This window comes from Polistes dominula, unplaced genomic scaffold, assembly GCF_049000335.1.
Source record: "Polistes dominula isolate Pdom_NZ unplaced genomic scaffold, Pdom_raw_medaka contig_23, whole genome shotgun sequence".
NCBI classification, from domain to species: domain Eukaryota; kingdom Metazoa; phylum Arthropoda; class Insecta; order Hymenoptera; family Vespidae; genus Polistes; species Polistes dominula.
The window spans coordinates 2,690,012-2,710,000 of record NW_028300963.1 but is presented as its reverse complement, the minus strand read 5'-3'; the positions used below and the strand labels follow the sequence as shown (position 1 = coordinate 2,710,000).

The window sequence follows — 19,989 nt, the reverse complement described above, 5'->3', positions numbered from 1 at the left end:
GACATTAATTTAATGGAACTCATTTCTAACTCTAAAAAAAAAATAAAATAAAATAAAATAAAAAGAAGAGAAAACGTTTTAATAACAATGCAACCCTGTTATATTCGGTTTCTCTCGATCATTTCCTATTTTTTATTTTTATAATACGATAATATTACGTGAAAAAAAGTAAATGTGAGAGAAAAAGTGGATGAGCTTTTAAATTCAACCTTACTTATTTATTTAATTATTTATTAATTTCGATATAATAATAATAATAATAACAACGATATAATCTTATAATTTTTCACGATCCAACAAACGTTCTGTCTTTTATTTTAAAGCAATGCAGAATACCGTAATATGCTTCCAAATTTTAAAATCAAAGCAGCTTAATTTTATACATACATATATATAATAAAAAAATAATATATAATAAATAATAATAAAAATAATATATAATAAATTAAAAACAAATAGAAGACAATAATTAAATTCAAAAAAAAAAATCACTATATCTTAAATTTAATAATACAATTTTATAATGTAGTTTCTTTTTTCTAACAATCCACCCTCTTCTTATTTTTTTGAACAATATTAATTGTACAATTATTATTTAATATTTTATTATTCAATAATAAATGAAAAAATGCACTATAACTTCAATCTAACAATACAATCTTACAATATTGCTTTTTTTTTTTTCTAATGATCAACTCTCTTCTAATTTTTTCAAGCAACATGACATAGGATAAAAAAAATAATTGCTATATTATAAATATAACTGAGAAAAGTGTGAGTACAAATGAGAGAAAGAAATATATATATATATATATAAAGAGGGTGGTAAAGGAAGATGAGAAGAGAGGTTTAGAGAGGACAAGGGTAGATTGTCCTAGGCTCAAATCCAGGCAGCGAATTTCGCTCCATTTGGACGAAAACCCAATTGCTCGGGGTCTATACGTCATTAGAGCGGGAAACGGAGTTAACGCGGCTAAATCCAGGATGGCTCGTCCGGTTACGATATTATTCGCGTTTGTGTGCCCTACCCTCTACCCCCTATCCTCTCATCGTACCTGCTGCTGCTTCTGCTTCTGCTTCTGCTGCTGCACGCCACGTAGTACTACCCAACACCAACACCCTCAATTTCACATACATACATACATACACAAGAAGAGTCGCATACGCACATATACATATAAATATTTCTTTTTTTTTTTCCTCTCTCACAGACATTTCATATCTGTATTCCTCCCACACACAGAGAGACACAGACAGACACATGCACATGCACATTTATTTTTTCTATTTTTCTTCAGAAGAGGACACCCATATCTTTATATAGGTTTCTCTCTCATAGGAGTTTTCATATCTATACGTTTATCTCTTTCTATTTACTTTTTTTTTACTATCTCTCTCTCTCTCTCTCTTTCTCTTGCATAGGATTCTCATATTTCTGTACGTGTTTTTCTCTCTCTTTCTATTTAGTTCGTTTTACCGGGCCGAGATGAAGAGAGTGAGAGCTGATGGGAGTATAGGGTGATTATGATGTGATATATATATATAGGAGGTGGGTACAACGAGTTGCACACCTGTCCAGGTGGGTTTCCGTCGATCTAATGCACGCGCGTGCGCTTGCTCGGACTACTGCACAATGATGACCTCCATGGAAATGCGAATGAATGATCGTTCGTCCTGTCAAACTCGATTTCCGCGAACAAACTGCATATTTCTCTCGCCATACTACTGCTGCTACTGCTTCCTCCTCCTCCTCCTCCTCCTCCTCCTACTGCAACTCTTCCCACCCCCCCCAACCCTCCCATTTTTCTCTATCTCTATCTCTTCCATCCCTTTCCTCTTTTTTTTTTTCCTTTCTTTCTCCGTTTCGTTCTGTGAAATTCGAATTTCGAGTAACGAAGCTACCGGGCTTGGCTGGCGTTGGTTGGTTGGTTAGTTGGTTGGTTGGTTGGTTGGTTGGTTGGTTGTTCGGTTGGTTGGTTGATAAAAATGATTTTTCCTGTGATTCACGAACCGTAACGAAACGAATCACGAATTTCTCTCTCCTACAGTTTGAATTTGTAAATTTGTTTTTTGTTATTTTATGTTGCATTTTATTTTCTTTTCTTTGAAGTGAAGTGAAAGATCTGATCTGATCTGATTTCTTTGCTTTTACTGTTTTTTCTTCTTCTTCTTCATGAAGTAACATTATAAACATTGTTTAATAACGACTCATGAGTTCTTTCTCTTACAGTTTGAATTTGTTAATTAATTTTGTTGTACAGTTGTTATATTTTATTTTCATATTTTATTCTTTTCTTTTACTTTATTGTTCTGATATGATTTAATCTGAATATTTTCTTCTACTTATACTCCTTCTTCTTCTTCATCATAAATTAAAATTACAAACATTGTCTGATAATCGCACACTAAGAAACAAGAAATCGTTTTCACTTACGATTTTAGATATATTCTAGATATGAAAAGAATATAGTATCGATACTATCTATATTTTGATATGATCTCGATTCAGCAAAGTAATAAACTGTTAAATCCGTACTGAATTGATGTACCAAGCAACCCAACAACCGTCACCACTACCACCAACAACCACCACCCACTCGATAGTCGTCCTAGGTATAAAGCTTGTTTACGTAGAAACGTTTAGTATCGGTAAGGAGAGAAATACAAACATAGACGATCTACTGTATAAGGTATTGAATATTCTTCTACGTTTCAATCGATGAGTTATCGATTAATATCTATCTATATCTACCTGTATATCTACCTGTATATCTATGTATATCTATTTTGATAGATTTCACGATAGAAGGATGACGGTTGCATTCGCGTTGTATTAAACGTGTATAGATATAAATAACACTTTGATATAGGATAATCCTGATACAAAATCGATACAGATAATGATGCCTTATATTGAGATAATTATTTATTTAAGTATTTATTGTATATTTTTTCAAACAATTTTTATTCTGAAAAAAAATTCCTTTTTTAATAGTTTAATCTTTTTTTCTTTTTTCTTTTTTCTTTTTTTTTCCTTTGCATTGCGTGAAATTACACGGTGTAGAAATATTTTGCAAAAGTTTTGATATTTCATTAAATTATATTTGCATCTTTGCAACTTTAGCAACTTTGTTGAAAAAAAAAATCAAATTATTCTAATACATTATTTCTACATTTATTGTACAAATTATTATTAATAGAACAAAGTTATTAATTACGAAATTGTAATAATCGTAAAACTAAATAATATTTACAATTATTTTTTTTTTTTTCGAAAATAATTAAATACAATTATAGATTATTTAATTCTTTACTTAAATTTTACTAAAGATATTATTTATCAAAAATATCTTATTTTCCTTAAAGAATAATTACCATCAAATTAATTTTAAATATTATTCACATTCCTCTCTCTCTCTCTCTCTCTCTCTCTCTCTCTCTCTCTCACTCTTTGTTTTGAATTCATCATTGCGATCATTTTAATAAAAGAAGATAAGGAATAATGAAATTTCGTTTCTTAGTTAAAAGGCAAAACGGAAAAGTGTTTTTCTCAAGAGCCCTTAAAGAAACGATCGAAATCTATAAAAGAAAAAAAAAAGAAAGAGAGAGAAAGAGAGAGTCAGGTAAGGGGGTGGAATGGGGTGTGTTAGAAGAGAACATTCGGGTAAACTGAAAAGGGAACAGCAGCAGGAAAGTCTGCTCGTTATCGTTGGTCGAAACGACCGGAGAAACAACCAACCACTGTTGAAACAACGATCACCAAACGGCCTATCGTATTCTCTCTCTTTCTCTCTTTCTCTCTCTCTCGCTCTTTCTCTTTTCAAAAGCAAAAGTTTAACGTTCGTGTCTCGGATGGGGGTGGAAGAGGGTGAGTTGGTTCGGTTGGAACGAAAACGGATAGATAAGCTTCGAGACGTGACTCGAGTTACGTTTTAGTGACTTCCGGTTTTTTCCCTTTACCCCTTATACCCAGCCCACCCAACCCTTCCTAGTTTACGTTACCTTCGTCGTTTCTGTTTCCGTTCGATTGCAGTCAAATGGAGAGGGAGAAAGAGAGAGAGAGAGAGAGAAAGAGAGATAAAAAGTACAAAATACGAAGTAATAATAATAATAATAATAAAACAACATGAAAATGTAAAACACCGAAATACAAAATACTAAAAATGTTGCTTTACTATCAAATACAAATCCACCTACTCATGCATGCATACATAGAACATACACACATATATATGTATTACACACACACACACGAGTAAATATAGTAAATGTAAACGAATAAAAAAATAAAGTATATATAGGAATATATATATTACACACGCTACACACACACACACGAGTAGTGTGCATTTACATACACGGATACATTAATAAATATCAACGAGAATGGTAACGCGAGTATTTTCAAGAGAGTTAATATTTCTCTCATATATTCCTTTTGAAAATTTTATCATTCGATATGTAAATAATTCTAATAAAAAAAAAAAAAAAAAAAAACGAGAATAAAAAATAGTATAAAAAATAAAAATAGAAAGAGAGGGAGAGAGAGAAAGAGAGAAGTAGTAATCAGAGTGTAATCACATTCGCTATTTTTTTTTTTTTCCATCGATGGTTTTATTTACGATGTTTTCAGTCGCTTCGAACGTAAATTAGACTAAAAGCCGTGCCCAAATTAGCGTCATGTTGCGTATAAATCCATTAACGTCGAAGTTCGGACCTTCAATTTCTCTCTCTTTCTCTACCACCCCTTAAAATCCCCACCCAGTTTTTCCAACCCTTTTCCTCATACTGTTTCTTTCTCTCTTTCTATTTGGATACAGAGTATATATTGGCGAACTTTTTATTTTTTTTTTTTTTATTTGATTTTAGGGGTAACTAAATACCCCATTGGGAGTATTTTATTAACACACATATATACATACATATGTGTATATACGTTTAATTTATACATATAGTTGTATATAATAATAATAATAATAATTTTGTTTGATTTAATTTGTTTAGCAAAAGTTTTGGTGCAAAACTTTGAACGTTGTTTTATTTCTTGCATTTAGAGAAAATTGATTTTTATTATATTACAAGTAAATTTAATTGTATGTAATAATAAACAAATATATGTACTAATAATAATAATAATAATAATAATTTTGTTTGATTTAATTTGTTTAGCAAAAGTTTTGGTGCAAAACTTTGAACGTTGTTTTATTTCTTACATTTAGAGAAAATTGATTTTTATTATTTAACAAGTAAATATAATTGCATATAATAAATAATAAAATGTGTATATAATAATAAATAAAAATATAATAATAATGATGATTATTTTGTTCGGTTTTCAATTTGTTTAGCAAAAGTTTTGATTGAAAACTTTGAACATAGTTTTTCTAATTCGTGTTAGTCAAATGATTGTATTTAAAATAAATAATGAATATTGATTGTTTATATTTTTTGTTACAGGCATTCCTTGAAATGGCCGATGAAAATGCTGCTGCCACAATGGTTACGTATTATGCCTCGTGCATAGCACAACTTAGGGGCAGAGCAGTTTATGTTCAATTCAGCAATCATCGTGAATTAAAAACGGATCAGGCACACAGCAACAACGCGGTCAGTAGCCCTACAAATGATGAAGGCCACGCATCCAAAGTAAGTATACTTTTTTTAATCTTTTTATTTTTTTATAATTATCAAAATATTATTTAGAAGAAATGACATGATTTAATTAAATTATGAATGAATAGAAACAATTGGGGAAAATTTGTAGGTACCTTCAATAGGTGAATCTTACTAATATATATGTTCAGCTGTGCCATCACAAGCACACACTTCCTCTTACTAATATATATATATATATATATATATATATATATATATATATATATATATATATATATTATATGTGATATTATAGTATGATAGAGATTATTATATCGACAGATGGGAAATTCTTCGTTATTCGAGGCCGTCGTTTTAACATTCTAACGTTGTGTGTCATACGTATTTCGTACGCGATGTTGTCAGCCATATTTGGCTCTAGGCGGCAAGTTAATCCAAACATCCATGTCTGCGCGTTACCTTATAATTAACGTTCTCATGATTTATGAACGATCCCTGCGGCAACGACAACGAGCTTCAGAATCTAAGGGAAAGGGATAGAGTAGTATATATATATATGTATATATTATAGGACGTCAATTTATCTATATATGTATATATGGGAGTGTATACGGGTGTATGTATATTTCTTGGAATTAGTTTTATTTTGTTTATTAAAATTATTAAAATAAATTATAAGAAAATTTATAATTATATTATTATAATTTATAAATTTAAACTTATAACATTACTATAAAATTATAAAATACTTTAGTAAACAAAAATTTATTAGATACTTTGTAAAAATTGAAATGAAATAAATTAAAATTTAGGATATATCAAAATTTCAAATATTTTATTTTGATATACTATTATAATAATGTAAATGATATTTTATATATTTATTATTTCATAATTATCAATATTAATATATCGTAGAATCATTGATTTTTTATATTAATTTAATTTAATTTGATAATTAATATTTATTATAGCATTAATAATATTTAACACTTGGAAAAGTTAGATGTTATATTAATTATTAATTTGAGATATTTATTTTTTGATATACTACTTCTTTTTCATTACAAAATAATTTATATATATATATATATATATTTATTCGATAAATAAATCCTGGCAATAATTAAACAAACTTCCTAACAAATAGTTGATAATTTCAAGTACATAAAACTATCATAAAATATTTGATTTATAAATAATATAATTTCACTTTTTCTTTTCATATATATTTAATGTAAACAACCATCATTACGATCATCATTATCATCATCATTATCATTAAGAAGCTTTTAGATAGATGTTAAAGTTTCAAATTTCCTTGAGACATTGTCAGTTTCTCCGACAAGTCTCGAGAGTTACCAAACTACCATACTTCCCTCGTGTGTGGTGGTTATACAACTTCCTTGAAACGGACACCGATTCCTTAGGGAGAATATTCTCTCTTTCTCTATCCTTCTTACATATATTATCTCTCTCTCTCTCTCTCTCTCTCTCTTTTACACACACTCTCTCTCATAGGACGTAAATAATCTAGCAAAGCTTTCCTTGCTTAATGGCCGGAAGAGGAGAAGCTATCTTAAATCGAGTCTTAAATTCAAAGATTTTCCTTGGGCCCTTCTATCTCTCATATCCCCCACCACCATATCCTCATCCCCCATGGGTGGAATATTTCATCAAATAGATTCTTTTCACGTTCCTGATACATATGTGCGCCCATTTTCTTTCCAACCAACATATCCGTCTCTCACTTTCATACACAAACACACATGTGTAACATATACACATACTCACGTATACTCTTTCCATGTTCTCATTTATCTCAATTTTATTTCGTACAGGTTAAAAAATTGCCCCAACGTAAATTTTGATATTTTCTTTTTTTTTTTTTTCGATGATCGAATAAAGATAAAAGATTTTATATATATATATACACACACATATAAATAAATAAATATATTTGTGTAAGGATGAGTGATTTTTTGTGTGTAGATACGTAATGTAGTGTCAACTGCAAATCAACCCCAAGAATTTCAAGTATTTTTCGTTCGCGGTTATTCTATGTGTAAAAAAAAAGGGTTAGAAAAGTGGGTGGGAGGTGAGACTGGGATATAAGGTTTAATAGGAGTGGGGGTGTGGAAAAAGGGGAAGGAAATGTAGTAGAAAGAAGAAGAAGAGTAGGGGGTGGGTGTGTTGCACTTCTTCAAAAGATTCTGAAGGGATGGTATAAGAGAAAAAGCTTCTTCCTACGGGTACGAATTCACCACGGTCAAATGATTTTTCACCCTGCTCGCATCGCGACTGACAAACGACGCCGAAAAAGCAATCGCCGTGAAAGCCTCTCTCTCTCTCTCTCTCTCTTCTCACACTTACACTTATATATTTTCTTAGTATTGGTACGTGTGTAAGGTACAAGCTGTTACTTTTTAGATGTTCCTTCCAGTTTTATGTATATATGTGTGTATATATGGTTAGATACCAATGTGGTTATATATATATATATATATATAAGGTTTGATGGTATATGTGTAAGTGTAAAACGGTTCTTTTATATATGAATGTATGTGTGTAAATGTAGGGGTGAATGAAACTCGAGAAAATTCGGTATCTTTCGTTTGACTTGTTCGAAGTATTACCATTTTTTTAATATTTTTTTTTTTTATTATTATTATTTAGTTTTTATTTTTGGGATAAGAAAATCACAATTTCTAAATATTTTTTATTAGAATCAAAAAAATATTATTGTATCATATTGTATTTTATTTTATTTTATATCAACTTGTTTTTAGAATTATATGCAATATAGTCGTGATTATTATTATTATTATTAATATTATTATTATTATATTTATAAATATATTATAAAATTTTCCTATCTATTTTCTACGAAATGTAAAAAATTTGAAAGAAATAAGAACGATGGTTTAACTATTAACTTTTGTATTTTTCAATACCCATTTCATAAATGTCAATTTTTGATAAAACAAAAAAGAACCTTAATGAACAATAGTTTTATATTAAGTTGATTTAACAGAACGCGTTTTTGAATAAAAAAAAAAAAAAAAAAAAAAAAAATTACTTTAAATTCCTTTATAAAATCCGTTGTATAGGTTTCTTTCCCCCTTCCACACATACACAAAGCTTTTTTATGGTTCTTTAGAACAAGCTTTCGAAAAAAAAAAAAAAAGGGAAGAGAAGAGAGAAAGAGAAAAATAGTTTTACGCGAATGACGAATCAAAGAGAAAGAAAGAAAGAAAGAAAGAAAGAAAGAGAGAGACAAAAAAAGAATGAAAAAATTCTAACGAGCGTGTGTAGTCAGATAAAAGGTGTACCAATTCGTGGTTGGTGGTGATGGTGGTGGTTATGGTGAGGTTGACGGGAGGGAGGTGGGGAAATAGGGTCGATAGAGCTTGCAAAGCACGGTAAGCTCCGTTCTAAATTAATTACTAAACAATGCTCTGTGCGCACACTAACACCAACGTACACAACCCAACCACCACCACCACCACCACCACTACTACTTTACTTCGTTGTCGTCTTTATTAAACGAACGCGTGCACCTTTTACTTAACCGACATATTACCCTAGTCGTCTGCGAATCGTTAAAGTTGACCCACACCACCACCACCATCATCATCCCCCTTTGCAACTTTATCAATATTACTTATTCTTCTTCTTCTTCTTCTTCTTCTTCTTCTTCTTCTTCTTCTTCTTCTTCTTCTTCTACTACTACTACTACTACTACTACTACTACTACTACTACTACTACTACTACTACTACTACTAGTACTATTAATATTACTATTACTTCTTAGTTGTTTCAGAAGTACAGTTTCTATGGTCTTAGAAAATCAAAATTATTAAATAGAATTTCATACATGGAAATTTTAAAGAAATATTCTGTATTTCTATTTTATCATTTTATTATTTTATTAATAATTAATTTATTTAGTTAGTTATTAAGACGTTTAAAAATTTATATTAATTTCTTGATTTCTTGATGTGAAAATTTTACAGAAATATTACGTATTTCTATTTTATTATTTTATTATTTTATTTATTTATTTATTTATTTATTTATTTATTTATTTATTTATTTAAGTATTTTTAGTTATTAAAACGTTTTTGAAAACTTAATTATATTCACACTTTTTGATTATACACACACACACACACACGATTATTTTTATATTTTAAATATTATATTTTCCTGTTCATAATCTTCCATGTATTTCTTTATAATGTTTTTCATTTACTTTCAGCATAATGTAGCTTAAAGTTTTTCTTTTTATTCTTTTTTTTTTTTTTTTTTGTAACAAATTAATTTATCATCTTGATGAGGTACACTTTATTTCATTTATTTTATTATTCCTTTTTTTTTTTTTTATTCAGATTTTAAATAGTTTCTAAACATACAAATTTATTCTCTATTATATTATAAATATAACAAAATTAGTTAATAAACTACAATTTTACGACATTTGATTTCATATTGAACATTTCAGATTCACTATATATACATACATGTATTCTAAGATTGTAGTTAAACATAAAAAGTCATATTTATTTCGTTAACCTAATCTTACGAGACATTAAAAAAAAAAAAAAAAAAAAACAAAGAAAAGATAAAAGAAAACAAAAAGAAAATTATTTAACGTAACCAGTTATCGTGTCGTAAAAAGAAAAAAAAGTAAGATGTAACGAGGTATAGTAATAGTATATCCAACAACGTATCTCACACACACAACAAGTAAAATGCAACACACAGTCAACAAACGCGTATTCATAGTAAACGACGTGGTACAAGGTGAAAAAAAAAAAAAATTAGAAAAAATAGAAAAAGTAAAAAAGAAGAAAAATCATGCTCGACTTTTCTCTCGTTTAGTATCACGAAAGAGCAGAGCAACAGCAAAGCAGCAGCATGTTGAACCATACAAACTACGAGAGAAGAAGAAGATGAGCCAAGCTTTTCTAAAATGGCTGCTTGCATATATAAACGTCCCATATAAATTCAGGAAGTGTACTGTAATTTGGCTATTGTTCTTCTTCCTCTTCTTCCTCTTCCTCTTCCTCTTCTTCTTCTTTTTTTACTCTCTTTCTCTTTTTCTATTTTTCTTTTTGTGTACTTAATAATTAATATCCACATAAAAGCACAAGAAAATTATCCTCCAACCCCTAAGTTCTTACCCCTTCCCTTTTCTTATCTTTCACTTCGTTTCTTTTCTTTTTTTTTTTTTTTTACCATTTTATTTTATTTAATTTTAATTTTATTATTTTTTCTTTCAAATCTTTCCTCTTTCTATCACACTTTTTCTTTCTCCTTTTTTTTTCTTTTTGTTTGTTGTTTCTTTTATTATTATTATTATTTTTTTTTTGCCCATCATCTTTTTTTCATATTTGCCGCAGTGTAAATCAGAGACTTCTTCTTCTTCTTCCTCTTACTTTTTTTTCTTTTCGCGAAATCCCAGGATTAAAGCAGCTCTCTTCTTTTCTTTTATTTTATGTCTTTTTTTTTCTACTTTGTTTTTTTTTTTTTTTTTTTTACTTTTTCTTTTGCTTCTTACTTTTTATTACAAAAACCCGTGAGCGCGTACAATGGGATCTTTTGGATTTTGTACTAATAAAAAGCTCTGTAAAATTCTTTAAAAGAAATATATATTTTATTATATTATATTATAATAAATTAAGTAATAATTTTTTATTTTATTCGTAATATGATAGAAAAATTTATTTAATAACTTCAAATATTTTATTTTCAGGTATTTTTAAGTTCCAAATATTCGAGAAGTAATTTTATTTTATTATAATTACGTGATAATACAAAAATATCTATTTATATTTAAATTATATTATTTGCAATAGTTTTAAAAAATTATTTTTAAATAATTTAGAATATATCGCCTTTTTTTATATACATTTTATATATTATATACATTTTGCAATTTTATTTCTTATTTTATTTGTTATATAATTTTATTTTATTTTACTTACGTGAAAATATATATATCAATATTAAATTTTATTTTTAATTGTAATATTTTTATTTATAATTAATTTTATTATAATTTAATTATTATAATTATTTCAAATATTAAAAATTATTTTTTAATACTATAGCAAATAATATTAATTAAATATTATATATTATATATACAGTTATATATATATTTATTTAATTTATATTATTTGCAATAGTATTAAAAAATAATTTTTAATATTTGAAATAATTAATATTTGCTTATATTCTTTTTTTAAATTCAGAATAAATCATTGTTTGATTTATATTACATATTTTATAAATTTATTCATTATGTTTGGTTATATAATTAATTAATTATATTAAAAATTCGTTCTTATCCATCAATTTCGTGTTCGTAATTTTTTATTTCATTATTAATTATAAATATATAATTATCTCTCTTTCTTTCTCTTTCTCTTTCTCTTTCTATCTTTTTTATTTTCCTTTTTTCTCCTTTCACGTTAAAGACACATTCGTGTGCGCGAACACGCTCGTCAAGTGATGGCGAGTTTAGAAAAGAGAAGAGGATGGGGGTGGGGGTGGGGGTGGTTAGGTTGTAGAGAGAAGGGTGAAAAAGGCTAAAACTCAACGTACTCGTTAGTCCTTTTTTTACGAGTGGCCACATGCATAGAAAAGTTATTGCAAAAGGGAAACGTTTCAATGGGCTAACATATGTGTACATTTCTCTCTCTCTCTCTCTCTCTCTCTCTCTCTTTTTTTATCTTCTATTTTTTTCCCCGTAGATTCTACGATTAAACGAATGGAAAATTTGTTTTGAAAATTATCTTCGAATAAGCTCACCATCAAATTTCTATATATGTATTCATTAATTTTTTGTACGTATATACAGTAAATTACATGAGTAATTATACTGTCAATTTTTAAACAATTAATATTTACATTTAATGCAATTTTTTTAAGATTCTTTTTTATTTATGCAGAAACGTAGTAAGTAGATTATTCAGAATGTAATTTCGTATTTCCTTCTTTTCAATGAAAAATAGAAAAGAATTTTTTGGTATTCTTTATTTAAATAAAAATATTTACATTACTGTAAATATTAATAAATGGTATAATATATTACCTACTAATGCGTGGACTAATCTAAAAAAAAGAACATGAAAAGGTAAACCGGATGAATATCATCCTCGTATTAAACTTTTACGCTGATAAACGGTGCAACGCTTACTTCCTCTCAAGAAAACGTCTTCAAGTTTGTAGTATGGCCTTAAGCGAAGTAGAAGCATCCTATTCCCCCCCCCCCCAAAAAAAAAAAAAAAAAGATTAAAGAAAAAAAATACAGAAAAAAGAAAATGAAGAAGATGAAGTGGAAGAAGAGTTAAAGATAAAAAGAGAGACAGATAAACAAAAAATTGCATATTAAAAACAAGAAGAAGCAACGAAAAATAAAACAAGGGTTCAAGAAAAAGATAGACAAAAAATATATATTTTAAATAAAAAAAAACAAGTTAAAGAAAACAAGAGAAGGGAGAATAGGAAGATGAGGCAAGGATTGGATGCTGCAAGGCAAAAAAAAATTAAAAAAAAAAAAAAAGAAAAAGAAGAAGAAGAAGAAGTGGTGAAAGAAGGGTTGTAGAGTAAAAGTATAAGAAAAAAAAAATTAGGAAAAGAGTAGAAAAAAGAAACAGGAAAGGGGCGGGAGGGTGAGAGGACTAGGTTGGACGTTGTAAGATAAAAAAAAAAAAAAAGAGTAAAGATAAAAGGAAGAATAAGTATAAGAAGAAGAAGAAGAAGAAGAAGAAGCTAGTGTCGAGATAGGATGAAGAAAACAATGTGTCGTCGGTGAAACAATGCAGCGTGTCGTAGATCACCCAAGACACCCTCCATTAAAAATATTACGCCATCTTGTCCATATAACCATCGAGGGAAGAAGGTGGTGCTGGTAGTGGTGGTAGTGGTTACGTTTTAGAGGGAAGCAGAAGGGTTCAAACTGAGAAAATAAGAAAAACATAGTAAAATAGTGTGAGAGAATGAGACAGAAACACATATACATATATATATGTAAAGAGATAAGAGGAATGGGTGAAGAGGGGGGGGGGATGAAGGGACAGAGAAGGGTTACTTTATGCGTGTAGCCACGAGCAGCAACAACCCTTCTTCTTGGTACGCCACCACTATGGCAGCTTTTGCTAGAATCCAGACCCCTCCTAACATTAACGTGCGACAGGTCCGAATAACAATGTGCCCATTGTTAAACCTACATCCAGTAGTGCATCGTAGCTCTGAAATATTTAAGCTCACGAGTACCACCCGTAGACTACTACTACTACTACCACTACTACTACTACTACTGCTACTACTACTACTATTATTGAGCTCTCAGTTGCTGTTGGTGTTGCTGCTTGATACTTGATGCCTGATGTTGATGCTGTTGACGACGATCGTAGCTTGAACGTTAAAGTCTTTACGTTATCACCCATACTAATATCATGAAAATGTAAACTGATGGTTTCTGTACCTGTTAGTTCATCGATTTTTTATTATTATGTTATTTTGTTTTTAATTTTGTTTTTTGTTTAGTGTCTTTATTGAATGTATTTGTAGATTACATTTTTATTGTTATTATTAGGGTTTTTATTATTATGTATTTATTTTATTTTATTTTTATTTTTATTTTCATTTTAATTGCATTTTATTTAATTTAATTTAATTTTTATTTTAATTGTATTTTATTTTATTTTATTTTATTTTATTTTATTTTATTTTATTTTATTTTATTATATTTTATTTTATTTTATATTTAATTTAATTTAATTTTATGTTATATTATTTTATATGATTTTCATAAATCATAATAAACATGTATGACAATTGTTTAAATTTAGATTCTAAACACACTGCTAAAAATTTGTTCATTTTTTCATTTTATTTTTTTTTTTTTTAATTTAATTCACTTTACTAATAATTCATAATTTGTCTTTCATTTGATGTCTTCATTGTTTTCATTTTTTTTTTCCTTTTTCTTTTTATATTGAGATCACATTTTCTTTTTTCTATCGTTGGTATATAAACGATGCTACTTGAAAAACAAAACTGAGTGGTTTACGTCAAAAAGTTCGAAGAAGAACTAGAAGGATATAGGAACAAGGTTGTATATCTAAAGAAAAGAGAGAAAGAGAGAGAGAGAAAGAGAGAGAGAGATTGAGACAGAATGGAAGACTGATTATACTGACTATACTGACTGAAACTAAGAGAGTTACTATGACCCCTGTATGCCACTCCATCATTTTGACGGGACTCGAATCCCCACTTGTAATGTTGTCCAATGATGAACGTTCCTCTCACTCTCACTCTCACAATTCTCTTTATTCTTTATTCTTTCATAATAAATGAAAAAGCCCCCATTTAAAAAAATTTTTTTTTTTTTTATTCAAAATTAACAAGAATTTATCAAAACAATTCGATACGAAGATAAGATAAAATTCTTCAAACGTAAGAATTACAAATAAATACACGTGCACGTGGTAGTAACAAAGATTAGTTTCGTTAAAAGAAGAACATTGATGAAAGGGATGGGGATGAGAATAGGGGGGGGGTGGATGGGCAAATACAAATACGAATATAGAAAAAAGAGAATACATAGAAAAAGTAGTAGCAGTGAAAATGCTCGAGGGATAAAAAATAGAGAGAAGGAAAGTGGGAGGGAAAGTTGAGAGAGGTTGAAGGTAGGAAAAGGGAAAGGAAAAAAAAAGAAGTTAAGGGAAAGGAAGATCGTACGAGTAGAAAATGGCGGTATGAAAGTGGGCGTACGTGTGTATGGTTTACGTAGGTTCGTTTACAGGCATCGTAAAAAATTTTATGAATGATTTAACTGACTGCATACACACACACACACACCCTCCCTTCATCCCTTACAGTATATGCTACTTCTCATCCCTTTACTCTTCTTCTTCTTCTTCTTCTTCTTCTTCTTCTTCTACTTTCTCATATGATTCCTCGTAGTAAGTTTATCTTTCTGTCTCTTTCTAATGCAACAAATTATTCAAATAGCAGAAGAGAACCTCTCCTCTATCGACGTTTCCGAGATCTCGTAAATTCGAATTAGTCTGAGATGAATTTGATTAAGGGAAATAAAATATATATATATATATATATATATATATATATATATATATATATATTATCCGATCAATTTCAATAGTTCAATGACATTTTAAATGGAATTCAAATTACTCAACTTTTGGTAACATTTAACCTGTTAATTAAGCGAGACGAATAAATACGTCAAACATATTACTTGATAGTAATACGTAAAAGGTACAAACCTTTGTACTTTATATTTAAATAAACAAAAAAATATATATATTTCATAGTCTTTTTAATTATTTTAAGCATAAATATAATAATAAATAATAAATAAATAATAAAAGAAAAGGTGCGTAATTCAAAAGGGATTTCCCCGATTAACTGGTTAATAATAATTAATAGATATTAATTATTATTATTAAATAGATAATAATTAATATTTACAACAACGAGCGTAAAAAAAATGGAAATTTGTTAATAACAAAAATCCTTAAGAGGGGGGGGGAATAAATGCTCAATTTTATCGTGTAGGAGATAGGGGGATGATGGTGGTAAGGGGTGTAAATAACTACCCTTCTTTTTCTTCTTGAGTTTGAAGTTCCATCAGAAAGCATTTAAATATATAACGTTCAGTGGCTGTCAAGCTATTTGAATTCTTTTCAAACATAAATGACACAACAACTGTGACAATGAAAGAATAAGAGTGAAGAGCGGAAATAGGTAATGGGGTGGTGGGTGGACGAGAAGAGGGAAGAAAAAAGGAGAGAAACGTCGTACAATAAAGAAATAAGGATAATAAATAACAATGGCAAGGTAGTATTCATTTTCGTGATAAACATTTTGAAGATATTCTTTAAAAAAAAATAAAAAAAAATATATAAGAAAGGGATGGGAATGGGGAAAAATATGACGAGGTAAAAATTTTGTTAGAGGTGGTTTTTAAATTGTATGATAAATAATAATTCGTTTATATGATTAATTATCTTTGTTGTAATATATTGTAAATATTAGAATCTTTGTTAGAATATATATGATAAATTTATTTAATATTTCGCCAAGTTCAAACCAAGTAAGTTCAATACGTAAATATTGATGAGTGCGTAGATGAATGTGTGTGTGTGTGTGTGAGTAACACGTGACCGTGAGACTCTCTGTCTTCTACAAGACTCTGATGTGAGCATACGTGTTTTCAACGTTATATAAAATATCTTAGTAATTAATTTCAAAATTCACTAATGATTTTATTTATCCACCTCTTTTAACAATCTTATCTTTTATATATATATATATATATATATATATATATATATATATATATATATATATATATATATATATATATATATATATATATATGGTTTATCTTTCTATTTTATTTTTGTTTCTCTCATAATCTTTGTTTCACTGCATCATTTTGTTTCTCTCTCTCTTTCTCTCTTTTACCTTTCATTCTTTTATTCTTTTATTCTTTTTCCACCCTTTAATTCTCCCTTTTTTCTCTGTTTCTATCTTACCTGTTTTTCTTTTCTGTCTTACTTTTTGTTTCTTTCTTTATCTGTTAGATTTTCTTACGTAGCTGCAAATCAATCTCCTACGTAGACAGAATGTAAATCAAACGTACTCGGTAGATATATAAAGAAATATTGCTATTGGAAAAGTAATTTGTGTATTCGATATACCACGTCGTTATCTCGATCATCCTTCTGTTGTATTTTCCTTGATTCCTTTTTTTCTTTCTCTCTCTCTCTCTCTCTCTCTCTCTCTCTCTCTCTCTCTCTTTCTCTCTTTCTCTCTCAATTTCTCTCTAATTCTCTCTCATTCTTTCTTTTTCTTTCTTCAAACCAACAAGACGTCACTAAAGTCTCTTTCTTTCTAACTTTTCTTTCTCTCTTTCTTCCCCCTTATCCTATCCAATGTTCAAAAAGTATCTGCCAAACTTAAAGAACAACAACAAGAAAAAAAAATAGTATAAAATGTATAGGAAGTAAAAAAAAAAAAGAAAAAAGAAACAAAAAGTGAGACAAGACATTATTTTCGTAAAATATTTCAAAAGAAAACCAAAAATGGGAAAAAAAAACCTTTTTTTTTTTTTTTTCTTTTCGAGTAACAACAATTCTCCAGAGATATACTTAGCAATATTATATCTCAGTTTTACAAAAAAAAAAATTAAAAAATCTTTATCCAGGTGTTGTTGATGCACCTCAAGTCGTTCAAGCTAAAAAAAGAAAAAAACGACAAAAATAAAAAGAAAAAAAAGAAACAAAGATAGAATATACAGAAGAATACACATAGTATGTATATGTGCGTGTGTGTATTAAAAAGAGAAAGAGAGAGAAAGATAGTGATAGTGATAGTGATAGTGAGAAAAGATATTAACATGAGCATCGGTGGCAACGAGTAATGGTAGGTTATGGTAATGTTCTCAGTCCAGGCACTCACCGTTAGTTTCAGGCCGAGCTATCAAAATGGGAGGAAGAGGAGGAGAAGGAGGAGGAGGGGGAGGGGGAGATAGGAAAGTACCCTTTAGAGTAGTTATTTCACTCCCTTGAAAGCGTTGCTAGCAAGTGCTGCTGTTGCATAGTCAAAGTAATGATCTCAATGTTAGAATCTACCCTGCCTACACCCATCTACACCTACACATACACTTATATGTACACTACTATGTATATATATATGCCAATCTCTTCCTTTTTCAACTATATTCGTGTAAGGAAAGTGCGTAAAGAAGGAAGGAAAGAGAACACAACTTTGAATCATCCCTTTTCTCTTACTCTCACTCTCTCTCATTCGCTGTCTGTCTGTCTGTCTCTCTCTCTCTCTCTCTCTCTTTCTTTCTCTTTAAAGTTTATTCTTTGAGAGAGAAAATTCTTTGGTTAAACTTTCTCGAGAAAACGTGGATTATATTATTCTATCTATCTATCTGTCTCTTTCCTTTTTTTTCTCTTTTTTTGTTTATTCTCTTTTTTTCTCTCTCTCTTTTCGTTTAATAGTTTCTTCGTTCTTTTTTTTTTTTATTTTTTTTATTTTATTGGAAGATTTTCTAACAGAATTTATTTCTATACGAGTTAAAACAATCTCTTTCGAGATTTTTACATTGAAAATAAAATTGAGATGTTTTGTTAGGTTGAATTAAATCGATAGTATTATAGTAAAATTTTGTGTCACATTTTTTGTTAGTTTTTTACAATTTAATTTTTATTAAATTTATATATAGAAATTTTCCATTATTATTTTGTAATTTTCTATATTAAAAAAAAATATATGTAAAATATAATAAAATATAAATTAGTATTTTATATATATATATATATATAATATAAAATAACAAAAATATATATTAAAATATAAAATATAAAAAAATAACTATATACTAAATAAAATATAACTAATGTATAAATATTATTTTAAAATATATATATAGATTATAAAATTTTTAGAAAATATTATTGTCAATTTGTCATCGTAGAAAAAAAATTCTTCCTCTTTCACAGATATTGCAATTTTGAACTTTATTATACCAACGTTTGATATGATCAAACAAATTATTAATTGTTTCGATTAAAAATTATTTTGAGCTTAAAATTTAAACCCCTACACACATACACCACATATACCTACACAAAAGTAAGAGAGGAAACAATTCTTCACATTTATTACTCTATATTTCTCTTTCCATCTTTTTTTTTTTCTTCTTCTTCTTCTTCTTCTTCTTCTTCTTCTTTCTTATACCACAATTCCTGAGGAATGTTCTATACATAATAGATAACACGAAAAGGGAATGAACAAGAAACGAGCATCCCTCTGGGTACTTGGCTACAGAAAATGGGGTTAGGTTAGCAGAAATAGAGAAGAACGAGAGGGGGTAGGTTTTCGGTATAGAAGAAGTGGGAGAGGGAAAGGAAACTGCATGGTAGTCGACTGAAATTGGGGTGAGTGAGATGGTGTGGGATGGTGTTGGTATATTTTCTATGTTGAAAACGATTCGTATTCTTTGGCCGTGACCAAAAGAACTCGAAGAATCTTTCGATTTTCTTTTCGACGTCTGGCGGCACCACCTTGAAAAAAATAAAATAAAATAAAAGGGAAAAGGGAAGAAAACGAATGGCTTGAACAAAACGAAATCGACGAAAAACTAGAACCACCCTCCTCACCCCTCAGCCTCTATCCCCAATTCTCCTTTCCTTATTTTATTTTTTATCTTTCTCTTTCTCACGCCCACACACACATATATAATACAAACACATATATTAGGAGAGAGAACATTTTTCGTAACTTTTCGTTTCTTCTTCTTCTTCTTTTTCTTTTTC

General features: G+C 28.8%; 1 protein-coding gene across 10 annotated transcripts in view; it reads left to right on the top strand.

The window, feature by feature from the left end:
• Positions 1-19,989, top strand: part of heph (polypyrimidine tract-binding protein 1 heph) — a 407,327-nt gene that overhangs the window by 341,465 nt on the left and 45,873 nt on the right. For all 10 annotated transcript variants that reach the window (XM_089172852.1, XM_089172851.1, XM_089172860.1 and 7 more), the window contains one exon: positions 5,458-5,646. In XM_089172852.1, coding sequence (XP_089028978.1) covers positions 5,458-5,646 — 189 coding nt within the window. The remainder of the gene's footprint in view (positions 1-5,457; positions 5,647-19,989) is intronic.